At 44.3% G+C, this 13,873-nt stretch overlaps 1 protein-coding gene across 1 annotated transcript in view; it reads left to right on the forward strand.

Moving 5' to 3' along the window:
- Nucleotides 1-10,842, forward strand: part of spegb (striated muscle enriched protein kinase b) — a 31,310-nt gene extending 20,468 nt beyond the window's left edge. Inside the window, exons 24-41 of the mRNA XM_086091635.1 lie at nt 16-93; nt 249-421; nt 502-528; nt 598-750; nt 844-886; nt 996-1,064; nt 1,154-3,806; nt 3,929-4,078; nt 4,158-4,274; nt 4,423-4,590; nt 4,732-4,854; nt 5,392-5,556; nt 5,700-6,621; nt 6,746-6,985; nt 7,415-7,638; nt 7,911-7,986; nt 8,199-8,348; nt 9,166-10,842. Of these exons, the coding sequence (XP_085947761.1) occupies nt 16-93; nt 249-421; nt 502-528; nt 598-750; nt 844-886; nt 996-1,064; nt 1,154-3,806; nt 3,929-4,078; nt 4,158-4,274; nt 4,423-4,590; nt 4,732-4,854; nt 5,392-5,556; nt 5,700-6,621; nt 6,746-6,985; nt 7,415-7,638; nt 7,911-7,986; nt 8,199-8,348; nt 9,166-9,412 (5,778 nt within the window). The 3' untranslated portion in view covers nt 9,413-10,842. The remainder of the gene's footprint in view (nt 1-15; nt 94-248; nt 422-501; nt 529-597; nt 751-843; nt 887-995; nt 1,065-1,153; nt 3,807-3,928; nt 4,079-4,157; nt 4,275-4,422; nt 4,591-4,731; nt 4,855-5,391; nt 5,557-5,699; nt 6,622-6,745; nt 6,986-7,414; nt 7,639-7,910; nt 7,987-8,198; nt 8,349-9,165) is intronic.
- Nucleotides 10,843-13,873: the final 3,031 nt, after the last annotated feature.

The following is a 13,873-nucleotide window of genomic DNA, read 5'->3' on the forward strand; positions in this document are numbered from 1 at the left end:
CTTTTTGTATGCTAGGTACGGTCGTGTATTAGACAGTTGCTGGATGGAGTTGATTATCTTCATCATCTTAACATCATACACCTAGATATCAAGGTAAATCATTTCTACAAGTTCCAATTATGCACTATAAAAAAGGCATGGATGGATGGATGGATGGATATGGACATTTTGTAAAGAATTATATGATTTACGGGAATACCCGCAATAGAAAAATGTTTTTACATTTATTTATTTATTTTTCGTTTAAGCCTGACAACATCCTTATGGCCGACGCACACAGCGATCAGCTCCGAATCTGTGACTTCGGCAACGCGGTGGAAATCACGCCCGAAGAGGCTCAGTATTGCAAATACGGCAGTCCAGAATTTGTTGCGCCAGAAATTGTGAACCAGACCCCCGTGTCAAAGGCAACTGATATCTGGTATCTGCATTTGCGATGTGAAGTGTGTTCCACTTTCTCTGCAAACATTTCAGGTTCACATTTGTCTTCCTGTTCCTTAGGTCAGTCGGAGTTATTGCATACCTGTGGTGAGTTATTTGATTGAAGACTTGAAGAATGAGCCTATTCAGAAATGTAAATGTGATTCTTGTCATCAGTCTGACAGGAGTTTCTCCATTTGCTGGTGAAAATGACCGCAGCTCCGTGCTGAATATCAGGAACTACAATGTGGCCTTTGAGGAAACCATGTTTGCTAATCTTTCCAGAGAAGCTAAAGGTTTCATCATTAAACTGCTTGTAGCAGACAGACTGTGAGTGACCCCTTTTTGAAATCCTTAGGTATCATAGTCTTTGTAGAAATGTATGAAATGTACATATATATGTATATATGTATTTTCTATTAGGAGACCTGATACTCAAGAATGTCTTAGACAACCCTGGTTCAAGGTAAAGCATGTCAAAATGTCTTTAAAACTTTATTCATTGTGAATAACCTTATTCATATCTGATTTCTTTTGAAATGGCCTTAAAAATATATACTTTTTCTTTCTTACAGACTCTCAGTAAAGGGTCAGTTATAAATACAGATGCACTGAAGAAGTTCGTATCTCGCAGAAAATGGCAGGTAATGAAGAATGTCTTTTAATTTCCTAGTCAATCATATATTGTTATATTAAGAAAATGTAACAACATTTTCTTTGTTCTTTTTTTCAGCGTTCAATAATCAGCTACAAATCTAAAATGGTCATGAGGTCCATTCCTGAGTTGCTGAATGACTCCTCAAGTCACATCTCCATCGCAGTCCCCAGACATCTTAAAGACGCTTCACCTTTGCCTTCCTCATCCTCTGACTCTGATGAAGACATTGATGAACTTCCTTTCATTCCAATGCCACTCAACATGGAATTTTCTGGATCAAGGATGTCACTGAATGACATCCAGACCAATGAGCAAGACTCAGCGAAACAAAACGGAGCATGTAAACAGTCAGCGTCTTCTCTCCAAGAGACAGCAGAACACGATGAAGTTGAAATGAACAAAGAAAACCTTGAATTGACGGTTAAAAGTCGTCAACATGAAAGAACGATAAAAGATAATGATATGGGTTCCTCAGATGAAGAACTACTTGCAGAGCTGCCTCAGAAAGCTCTGAAACGAAAGCCTCTGCAAAGGGGTTCCAGCATGGAGTCTGACAAGCCTGACAGTGTGAGACGAAAAGGAGAGTTGAGACGTGGAGGTTCAGCCGACAGTGCTTTGCTACTTAGGATCACGCCAGAGGAAGGAGTTTCAGAAGGAAACCAAGAGGGTGGTAGAAAAGTTCTCAAGAAAGCCGCTTCAATGGAACTTCCAAAGCGGAGCACCAGTCCAGGAACTGCCAAGATGAGCCAAGAAGATTACGCTCTGAAGCTAGAGCTGATGAGACAACGATTGCTTCGTGGAGGTTCTGTGGACAAAAAGATGAGTGGTCTGCGAGGTCCTCTATTAGAAACATTAGGAATGGGTGATGAAAAAGGTGCAATCTCCTCAGATCGCTATTCTCGCAACATCCGCCTGGGACCCCCTTCGTTGACGAGAGCAGCAACCAGTGACTCACTCAGGGACGACATTTCTAAACCCAAGGTATTGAGCAAAAGTGCTTCCTTCAGTCAGGGTGATTCAGAACCGATAGCTTTACACAGACGTTCAGGAGCTCCCCTCGAGATTCCTTTGGCACAGGTGGAAGAGCGACGACTCAAGGAAGCTATATCCATGTCAGCTCTCACCGAGCAAATCAAGCTAGACTCCCGCCCAGTGACTCCTCGAGAGCCTTCGCCAAAACCACTGACGCCAGAGTACGTCCAATTCATTAAAAATGAAAGCAAGGAATTATTACAGGATAAAGACACAACATCTGATGAAACCGTCAGTAAAGAGAAAGATGTGGTGGTCACAGACGGTAATTTTGATGAGAGGTCAAGCACAAGCGGCTTCTCTGAGAAGGACCTGAGCATATCAGAGGAAGTACTGAATGAATCAGAGGTTGTGGACCATGTTGTTTCTTCACTATCTGTCGCCGTCCAAAGCTCTGAAATTGTGGAGAAAGAAGTAGAGACAAAAGAACAAAAAGAAAAAGAAGTGGAAGAAGTGAAAGAAGACGATGAAAGAACAGAAAATGTGCATGAAGAAAATGCAACTGAAAAAAAATTACAAGAGAAGGAAATAACACCTGGTCTATCATCAGAGATTATTACCGTAAGTGCAGTTACCATAAGACCAACACAAGAATACTCTGACCCCACAAGACAAGTTCCACCTTATTCAACACCCTCACCCCCTGCACAGGTTCTTCTTCCGGATGGAAGGACTTCAGCATATGCTAGCATTATGCAGACAATCATGGTTCCTTCCATTCAACCTCTCAATGGCACACCTCTCGGCCCGTCTACTCCTGTTGATGTCCTCCATACCTCATCAGCTCCTGCATCAACCGATGTGTTTGTAACTGCATCATCATCACCCAAAACTACCGAGCATCCGGCCGTGTACGCTCGAGTGGCCTCACCAGAAACCATAGCAAAAGAGCCTAGTCCGCCAAAGACAACCACACATTCCTCTCCAGCTTTCGTAGGAGTGGACCTCGAAAACATTTCATCTGAAGAGATTTTTGAGGCCCGCTTCAAAAAACGTGATTCTTCCCTGACAAGAACTTTGAAATTTTTGTCTCGATCAAAGAATGAGGACAAATCACCTGTTAAGTCTTCAGATTCAACAGAGTCAGGTGAAGTAATATACAGGCCGGGTCCAATGGGTGCCCCCCTGGAATTGGCACAGAGGAAACTTGAGGAGAAGTCCAAATCGGTCCAGGATCTTCGTGAAGCGCAAAAGGACCAAGGTTTTATGAGGAGGCTTTCCCTGCGGTTAAAGAGAACTCCTTCAACGGAACGCAAAGAGGAAGTGACCAAAGAAGAAGAGTCAGTGCCTTCAAGACGTAAGTTGTCTTGGACACTCGGAAGAAGAGGATCACAAGATAAGAAGGAGGTGGAGATGATGCGCATGGATGGTGGAGCTGATAACTCTGTTGGAAAAAAGGAAAAGGAGCCTAAAAAGTCCAATGACTCTCCAGTCTTGACGATACGTAAGAAGATCGAATCAACAGTGGCCGGCATCTCAACCAGGATTCGCAGCTACTCTGAAGAAAGAAAAGTTTCGGAAGAAAAGGAGCCGAAGAAAACGCCAATTCTTTCCATGCTTCGTCGGGCAACATCAGAAAACCGTGGAATGAAAGTTCCCAATGTTCCCCAGAACCAGCTGGCATCTCAGGCCAGTAATGGGGCCTCATCCGAGTCACTGGACTCAATGTCCAGCTTGAAGTCAGACATGTCAAAGGGTATGATTGATGCATCTTCATTGTAAAGTAAAGGGGGTTCTTCTCGGTTCACGACAACCGAGGACTCTCTGTACAAAATCTTGTTTTAAGGCGGTCATATAAACTTGACGGTTCTTGGATAGGTGTTGAAGGGGAGCGAAGATCTCGTTGGGATCGATGGGGTCTGACCCGAGGCAGACGATCCAAGGCCGTGTCGCAACCAGATATACCCACGGCCATCTCCAGAGAAACCAGTTCCCAGCCATCTCGCCAGTACTCCAGACTGGTATCCGGTATGTCCACAATACTTTACTCTCATTACACAGACAATGCTTCTCCATTTGTATTGTATGTGTTAAATCCTTGTCTCAGATTTTCCTCCAGTGTTCCACATTAAGCTCAGAGATCACGTCCTGCTTGAGGGGGATCCAGTGACACTCAGTTGCTTGCCTGCAGGAAGCCCTCACCCACACATCACCTGGATGAAAGGTACGACCCAACTATGAATACTCTCTTGTTGCTAGGTGTGAAGTAAAGGCAAATAAATGACGCTGAAAAATCGAAGCGTAATCAAAACCATTAATCGACAATATACAGTCGCTGTATTCATGACTTCTATGCGCATCTTTTGCTTCAGATAAGAAACCTTTGCATATAGACGCAAGGATGAACATGATAGCCTGCCCTGACGGCAGGCAGCTTCTGATGATTATGCAGACCACCAAAAAGGACGCAGGGGTTTACGAATGTGTTGCGACAAGCCCCCTGGCTTCTGCTTCCACCTCTTGCACAATTTCCCTTGCACGTAAGATTTTTTTCTGTGTGTGTGCTGCAGCAGCAACTTGTTGGCGCTACAAAATGAATAGTTAACAGTTTGGTGCAGTTTGGTTCAGGTTTGGAGGGGAGATGGCCAACTTTATTGGTTTTACATTGTTTATGTGAAAAGGTCTGCCCAATCGACCCGGAACACCCGAAATCCCTCAGAAGTACAACAACACAGCGTTGGTGCTGTGGAGACCCTCCGACACCACCGCACCTTGCACATATTCGCTGGAGAGGAAGACTGAAGGTTAGAACTAGATTGGTTGGAGTGAGTTTGTTTCAATCGGTGTTAATCTACAGCCCATATGAATGAATGAGAGACATTGAATAGCTTTCGTTAATAATAAAGACTGATTTCTGGGGGGAAAAATTAAAAATAAAAATAAAATAAAGACTGATTTATTTTAGATCAAAAAGAACATGCGAATGGGTCACTAAAGCAAACAAAGACATTGTTCAAACAAAAGTTGCTATGGAAACACACCATGAAAAGAGAGTTGCATAAGTACTGTAGATGTGAGGGACGAGACATTGACAGTTTGTGCAAGGCTCTGATATGTGATATTAATAATATACAGCAAAAATAGTGTTAACTTGTGTGTGTTCAAATTACGCGCATAAAGCCCCATAAAAGTGTTAGCAATTGAAGCTGATAGTGACAAATGTTTCTATTAGTCATCACGTACAAACCAATGCACACATAACTCACATCAATAACAACAAAGAGAGATGTTTGACAGCAATATGGCTTTATTTTATGGATTTATTTATCTTTGTCCCACAGGAGAGACCAACTGGTTGATGGTGGCCACAGGGGTGGCAGACTGTTACTACAATGCAGTTGATTTACCAGCAGGGGGCGCGTTCAGATTTAGGGTGGCTTGTGTCAACAAGGCTGGCCAAGGCCCATACAGCAACCTTTCTGAACTTGTGCGACTGGTTGCTTCAGGTATTTGCAAAACATATTCAGTATGTTGAGAATTTAAGTTTGCATCAAGGTTCTTTACATGATTATATAGCCTATTATTTTTGTTTGTAAACAGCCCCATTTTTTTATTTGAAAAACTATATTAAGGTCCTTTCTTTCCTTAGAACCAGAGTCCAGTGCACCAGTGGTGGTCAAGACCAGCCCAGCATCATGTCCTTCAGGCCCTGTGTTGAAGATGTCATCCATGAAAATCCCACCAATGAAACTGGCTCCAAGTAACGCCCCGGTGCAGACGGCCGCCCCGACGCAGATTCCCACTCCAACGCAAACAACTGCTCTGACGCAGACGCCCACCCCGACGCAAACACCTGCCCTGAAGCAGACACTTGCCCCGATCCAGATACCCACCCCAATGCAGATACCCACCCCACCTGTCCCTCCACCGTCAGCAAAATCCCCATCCCCGAAACCCGTTCAGCCGACGGCGCAAGTTGAAATTAAGCAGATGCCATCCATCAGCACGGTCCCTTCTGAACCAGCAACGTCTCAGACCAACACGACTGTGCAAACCTCATCAGGCAAAGCAAAGTCCACGCTCAGCATCAATGTGGGCAAACCTCAAACCAAGCCAACAACTCCTCCTGTCGTCCCACCCAAACCACAGACCCCTGTAAAGGTGATCATTAACAACAAAGCTCCCTCTCCTGTAGCCCCAACCATTCCCATCATCGGCAAACCCATCTCCTCAGTGCCGATGTATGCGCCGACTGCCACTGCTCGTGTTACACCATCTTCTCAATCCACCGTCACACCAACAATCACCACGACCTCCGTCTCTGCTGTTAAAGTCTCCGCCCCGGTGGTGGTGTTGCAAAGCTTGACGCCAGCGCTGCAGGGTGGGGACAGTCGCGGTACTCCGTTGGGGCGGGTCACCCCGTCAGGACGGATCACCCCGTCAGGACGGATCACCCCGTCGGGACGGGTAACACCCTCTGGAAGAAGGACACCCCTCGGCAAGGCTGGAGAGGGATATCTGCGCCAGGGAGTTCCTCAGAAACCTTATACCTTCATGGACGAGAAAGCCAGGTACAAACAAGTTCTTGTGAGTTGTGAATTTGAGAGTCTTTATAAAACAATAATTCTTGAAAGTTTGAAGAAAATTGGTGGAAAATGGTCACTTATTGTACTGTGATCATTCTTCATGATACAGGGGCCGCTTCGGCGTGCTCCGGGAATGCCGTGAAAATGCCACCGGAAACCTGTTCATGGCCAAGATCGTCCCGTACGAGGCCGAGACTAAGCAGGCGGTGCTGCAGGAGTACGACATCCTCAAGTCGCTTCACCATGACAGGATCATGGTGCTGCACGAGGCGTACGTCACGCCACGATACCTGGTGCTTATCTCAGAGTACTGCAGTGGCAAGGAAATGCTCCAAAGCCTCGTAGACAGGTGACAACTTTACGACTGTGCTCAACTACAACTAAATTACTAATAATTAAGGGCCAGAGTTGTCAAATCTAGGTCCAGAAAGAGAAATCCCTTCCACAGTTTGACTTTAGCCGCAGGTGCTTCTATTCAACCGGCAGGTAAGCAAACACCCGAGGAGTTCCTGGGAGCTCATTTATCTGAGTACGAAAGCTCGTTTACCTGCCAGTTGAGTGTGGGAGCTCGTTTACTTGCCGGTTGAGTAGAAACCGTGCCGAACTGTGGCACGGTTTTTACATTCTGGACCCGGATTTGACACCACTGCTTATGATTATTCTTCAGAAGTCTTGCACACAAATGTATTTTATTTTGAAGATTTGCCATGAAGAAAGGGGCGGCTCGAAGCTTTAATTACTACTATCATTTAATAACTGTCATATGTGCTCTCTTGAGGTTCCGTTACTCAGAGGATGACGTGGTGAGCTACATCGTGCAGACCCTCCAGGGGTTGGACTACCTCCACACCAGAAGAATTCTCCACCTGGACATCAAGCCCGAGAACATCATGGTCACGCACATGAACGTCGTCAAGATCATCGATTTTGGCAGTGCCCAGAACTTCAACCCGCTTTTCCTCAAGCAGTTTAGCCCACCCGTGGGAACGCTGGAGTGCATGTGTAAGACCGCGATTTGGTTGTGATTTGGGAATCCCTGATCTTCTTGAAAAAAAAGAGTGTAGTCACGATAGCAAAGGCAACTGCAGCACATTTTCATATGCTGCAATTGTACTGGTCCAATGTTCCATTTATTTTCTTTTATTCACGTAGAGTGGCTAGAACAACACATCCCAAGTAAACTATATCAAGCCTTATTGCAAATTAACTGCACTGCATGAGATGTCATTTTTACGCAAAACATTAAATCCTATTTTCGTCTCCTGTCCCCGCAGCTCCAGAGATGTTGAAAGGGGATGTGGTGGGCCCCCCAGCTGACATCTGGAGCGTGGGTGTGATCACTTTCATTACGTAAGGATTGCATTCAGACAGCTTCCAGCTAACACTCTTTGAAAATTGTCACCAGTGTTTTTTGTTCGACAAAGGCGGCGTAATTATGTGAAACGAGCTTCTTTTAATGATTGCCCTTTAATTTGGCTTACTGGGGAAACTAATGATCAAACATGCCTGACATTGACATCAGTAAGGCATTTGTGATTGGTTCAATCTTCTCGCTTGTTCAGGTTGAGTGGCAGGTCGCCTTTCATGGAAAATGATCCCCAGCAGACTGAGATGAAGATCCATGCTGCCAAGTTTGATCTCTCCAAACTCTACCAAAACGTGTCCCAAAGTGCCTCACTGTTCCTAAAAACGATTCTCTGTAGCTACCCTTGGTAAGTTGAACCAGAGAAGTATTATTCAATTTAAAGCAGCAGTTTCCAACCATTGGGCGATATTGATGATCAGATTCTGACAGAAGTTTTATTTTGAAGTTCGTGTTCATCCGTCTGTCAAACTGCTCGTCTCAGTAAATCTAGAAAACATGCGTAAAAACAAGTGTCTTTGGAGAGCATATTCGGGACGGGGAAAGGGCAAAATATGAGACAGAAGAAAACGGACCTCCAATTTTGCTTCCATTTCCAACATATGTGTTGATTTCTGTAATGTTGGAAACCAAAACGAAATTACCGGTACAGAGTCGACACATACTACATACTAAGTATCATGACCAAGGTAACCAAATATACCTCTTTGGCTGGACATGTCCACCTTTTTACATCCTGTCCCGACACCCGGGGGGCTTTATAAATTCACGAAAATGTCCGGGACAAATCGCAACTGGTAGACCGCGGACTGCTCCCAAGTTGATCATAAGTCACAATCTGGTCAATTTAAATTTTTGGGGTCAAAAATGTAAAATTTTGGTCAGTCCACACTAGTTTGTGTCATTTTTACCAATTATTGATCAAGGTAAAGTGTGGGAAATGGCTTGTTCTCTTTGATGATATAATGTTAATAGTTGAGCAAACGTGACGTTTTTGGGGGTCTCCTGAACAGTAACGATTTTGGAGGTACAAGGCTTTGGCCCAGCACCACCAAAAAGTATTTTATTTAATTTTTTAACACAAAAGTAGGACAGTTGGGGAAGACTGCTTCAAAGGCTAGCAAGTACATGATCCAATTTTGCACCATTTGTCCCTTCCTCAACAGGGCCCGGCCTTCGATCAAGGACTGCTTCAATAATTCTTGGCTTCAAGACGCCTACCTGATGCGTCTTCGTCGGCAGACTCTCACCTTTACAACCACCCGTCTCAAAGAATACTTGACCGAGCAGCAGCACAGACGAGAGGCGGTGGCAACTCAGCATAAAGTTCTCCTCCGATCCTACCAGAGCTCTCCACAAACCCCGACCAGTCCCGTCGCACCGGCTCTGCCGACTTCCCCCGCCCCCCATTAAAAGTAGGCTTCTGAACAGGAGACGTTGACGCTGCAGAATAATATGAGGAAAATCCCGTGTTGGACGTTGAGCTGCTGCTCGCCCAAGTCGAAACTTCAGGTCCAAGTTGTTGAACTTGGTGGGCAAAAGGACATAAAATGCCAAGCAACACATCGACTGAATCCTTTTTTTTCGTTTGTTTAGCTGCCTTCAGATATCACAGGACGTTACCTCAGTGTTTGTAACTTTGAATGCATTTTTGGTTAAATGTTATTCTAACACCTGAAATGATCTCATGCAAATTACCTGCTGTAAACATTGCTTTATTTTAAGGGTTAGTAACGTGATACAGAGATAGAAAATCCTTCATCCCTTTATTAAAAGCCTTGAATTTGTGCTACCGGTAACCAGGATCAGAAAAGTTGGCACATTTTACTTAGTCTGGTTTTCGAAATGTGCAAAGAGCATAGCAGATGCATTTGTGGGTGTGCCACAAGGGCTACTTTGACTCTCAAAGGGAAGGCAAGAAATGTGTATTTGAATCTCAGGAGATGTATTTATTTTGAAAATATGTCATTCGAAAATAGCTACAATTTGCTCTGGGTGATATTCCGCTCAGTAGCAGGAGTAGAAAAAAACACCTTACCTGAGTGGCTTCCTTCTCACATTTTGCTCATTCTTCCTGATCGTAGACCTGATCAAGTTCTCACTGGCAAATGTTCGCCAAAGTGTGTCGAGGCCCAGACCCAGTGATTCAAGATCTACATTTATTATGCCAAGTTCATGAAAATGCATAGCGTGCAAATTTGTCTAATTAAAAAAAACAACACGATTTTTATTTTAACTGAATGATAAGCAAAAATTGTCGTCCAGCTTTGGCCTTCCTGTGTGGGGTTGGGCTTCGTCCCACATTTCCCAAACCTGCATTTCCCTTTCATTGAAGACTCGAAATTACCCACAGGTGTGAATGTCCGTCTGAATGGTTGTTGGTCTATATGTGCTCTGCGATTGATTGTCGACAAGTCCAGAAAATATGCCACTTCTCTCTCAGCCTATTAATATCAAGCTCTAGAGAATGAATGGATGGACGGCATCATTTTGTAAGATTGGCGGTTCTAAAAACTGTAATGCATTTGCAAGGTTAATCTTGCCCCGTGTTTTGCAGTCATTTCTCAAGTTTTGGTGTGCACAAGAACCACCAGAGGAATGTTTTTAATCCAACAAAACATGCAACTTGAGCAAGAGAATGTTACACTCTTTACGCCTTTGCAATGTAATGATTGAAATATATAGTGTCAAATCCCACAGCAGGGTTTTCTTGAAATAAGATGATACACGTTTTGTATGAAATGCTATTCTGTATTTTGTGAACAGCGCGTTGCGGTGCCTCATGATGGATGTTAGACTCAGAGAAAGAGTTGCTTAATCGAATGAACTGTTCGCTACGATGACGTTTGTGTGTGGTTTACGTTTATTTATTGATTGAGTGACTGTTTCAGCTTCTGCTTTTTTTTTTTGTCTGACTTGTTTTGGCATGGAAAAGGGCATGATAGAAGGCTATGCAATAAAGAAATTGTGACAAATATGATTACGGTTTGATCATAACATGAAAAGTGAAAAGTTAAACGCTCTTACGTTTATTTTAGGGTGACCAAATTTTCTAAATTAAAAACCGGAACACTACAATTACCTTGAAAATCAAATATACAATAAATTCTCACGAGGAAATATTTATAACAAATTTAATCAGTAGTCAGTCTGGTGACCAGCGGTTGCATTATTGCTTGCGCTAATGCTAAATGCTATCTTGTTTGACAGTTGCTGCTGAGCTTCCAAGTCATTGGAGGAGAAATGTGGCTAATTGCGACTTTGCAATCTGGCAAAATTCTGAACATTGCGAACATTCATTAACAATAACATTAGCTACTCAAATGATTCTCGGGAGTATTTTATATGAAGGCCAAACAAGCACAGGAAGGACAGAAAATAAAGGAAGGTGTTTACTCCTCCTGAAAGTTTGATATACGGCTCACGGTTCAGCCGTCTCACAAATCAGCTTGTATGTTCATCGAGGCCACATGCACTAAAATATACGAGCAGGACGCTTGAATGCCTAAAAACTTGATGAACCTGCAGATATGTTGATGATGACTGATCGGCACAAGCCCAACATCACAAATCTCAGGGCTGGAAATGACACACATCCATTGTTCTGTGACATTTATTCGTCACAAACTGACATTTCTAATAAGTATGGATGACATTCTCTTGAAAAGAGTTGAGTGACAAAGGACCCCCTACGACCTTACAAGAGCTCATGATAAGTGTGATATGAGCGTTCCATCCAGTCATCTGTGTATGCGGAGGCCCACCAGAAGGTGGCAGTGGCACCATGGCCCATTTTACAACCACGGCCTTGAATCTCAGGTCTCAAGTGCAGAACATGGCTGCCATCCAGGGAGGAGCCAGAGATCAAGAATGGAAGTGATAGTTTCACATTTCAGGCCTTTCAGCTCAAGTACAAGCAAGTACGGGTCCCCAAAACAATGCATGTCATATTTTTTTTAAGCACACTGTTCTAAAAATGCACCTATGTTCTCCAGCGCTACATACAGAGGAAAAACGTCCTTGGCAGAGATGACTACTTTCATTTTTGGACTCTTTCCACAATGCCCGGACATGTCACAAAATGTTGTCTGTTCCACAGAAAAGTGTTGTTATATTGCACTTGACTTCAATTCCAAGGTGGGTTGATGAGGAGAGCATCTGGCTTGACCCCAGTCCAGTTTGGCCGAGATGACCTGCCCGGTTCATTCTATAGAGGGTGCGAAGCAGGTCGTCAGATTGTAACAGCATATCAGGTATCAGAGTGGCACAAAATCCGCATTGGGGGGGGGGGGGGGCTTCTTTCTTGCCGGGTGTGGATATTAATAGAAACAGCGTGGCGCAGAGGCATGCCTTGGCGGAGGCCTCCCTCATAAGACCCGCTTTCAACTAAGCAGGCTAAAACATGGCGAAGCGGCGCGAGATCGTTGCAGCCCCTCAGAAACGCTGTAATCTCATTATCGGCGCCACGGCTTCTTGGACCCACACCAAGATCCCAGCCGGCGGGTATTCTGTGCCCGGTGAACAATTCTGCCACGCAGGTGATTTATGGCGTGACGCAGAGTTCACAGCACATGTTTTGCTCGCCACTGCCTTTTGACTGAAGGCATTTGGAGGCAATTTGTCTTTGTTCATGCAACCCTGACCTTACATGCAACGCTGCATCAGCAGACGGGGCCTGGAAAGGGCAGAATTGCTTCATGTCGTGGGGTTATTGATTTGGAATGGTATCAACATGTTGAGGTTCTGACATTGTGCCATTAACTAGTTTGTGCCGTCGCCAGCAAAAAGAATGTTGTCACCAGCAAGCTCAGTTACCGTGTGCTTGTTTACTGTTTTTTTTTTTGGGTCATGGTCTGTGTTTTGGTTGACTTTTACTACATTTAGGTTTTTGCTATCACCTGTTTCTTGTATCTACCAATCAGCTCCCTCCAGCAAGTTGTGGCTTGTCCAAGTGTCGTAAACGCACGGCGGCTGATCAGCAAGAACCGCAGAGCAACAAACATACTGAAAGTCCGGAGGCTCAATTTATTAAAAAGAACACAAAAAACAAAACTGTGGGGTCCTCGTACATAATCGTACACGTCCACCGCATAAACATTGACACAGTGTTTCTCATCAAATTGTTTGTATTTAGCTCGCTTTCTTTCAGTCTGTGTTGGTTCGTGTCAAATAGGCTTCATTAGTCAGGTTTCCATCCCAATGATTTGAAATTTTTAAACGAATTTTGTGAAAATGCGCAATACCGACAAGCGACCTATGCCCGCCCGTTTCCATCTGTTCTTCTTTTGCGAATATATATACAGCATATTTGCATATACGGCAGGATGGAACAGGACAAGAGCAGTGAACCAAGCACTTCTCCACCGTGTGAGGCATGGATGCAATGAGTAGCAAATAAGATGCGATGGGACAGGACAGGGCATGGTAAGAAAATATTAAAAATGGGAAAACAAAACTACGAGGTTTCTTGAGTGTTGGCTGGGCCCCTCCCACCTCTGTTGTGTCGCTCGGGGTGAGAGCTCCGAGCAGTTTCAGAGAGCGTGTGCCTCATCGTTTACCACTCAGCAGCTCCAACGGGCTATTTTAAACACACTGATGCGTGTAACATTAGACGAGGTAATGCGCCGGGGCAGCGTGATGTTTTTTACACTACGAGCTTCACCTGCCCGCTTTCTTCACACGTGTTTGCACACAAACTTTGCAACTTGGGACCAAGGAGGAATGCCCCGACCAGCATATCCGAGCTATAATGACCACCGTCTCGTGACTTTGTCCATTTTCAGCATCGGCTAATGTCGGGGAATAAGGCTCGAAATCAGGTCAGATTTGCCCCAGGTGTATAAACTGGGTCAAACTAAAACTGCATTTAAATGA

Source organism: Leptonotus elevatus, chromosome 12 (assembly GCF_054856555.1).
Source record: "Leptonotus elevatus isolate MCC_2025b chromosome 12, RoL_Lele_1.0, whole genome shotgun sequence".
Taxonomy (NCBI): domain Eukaryota; kingdom Metazoa; phylum Chordata; class Actinopteri; order Syngnathiformes; family Syngnathidae; genus Leptonotus; species Leptonotus elevatus.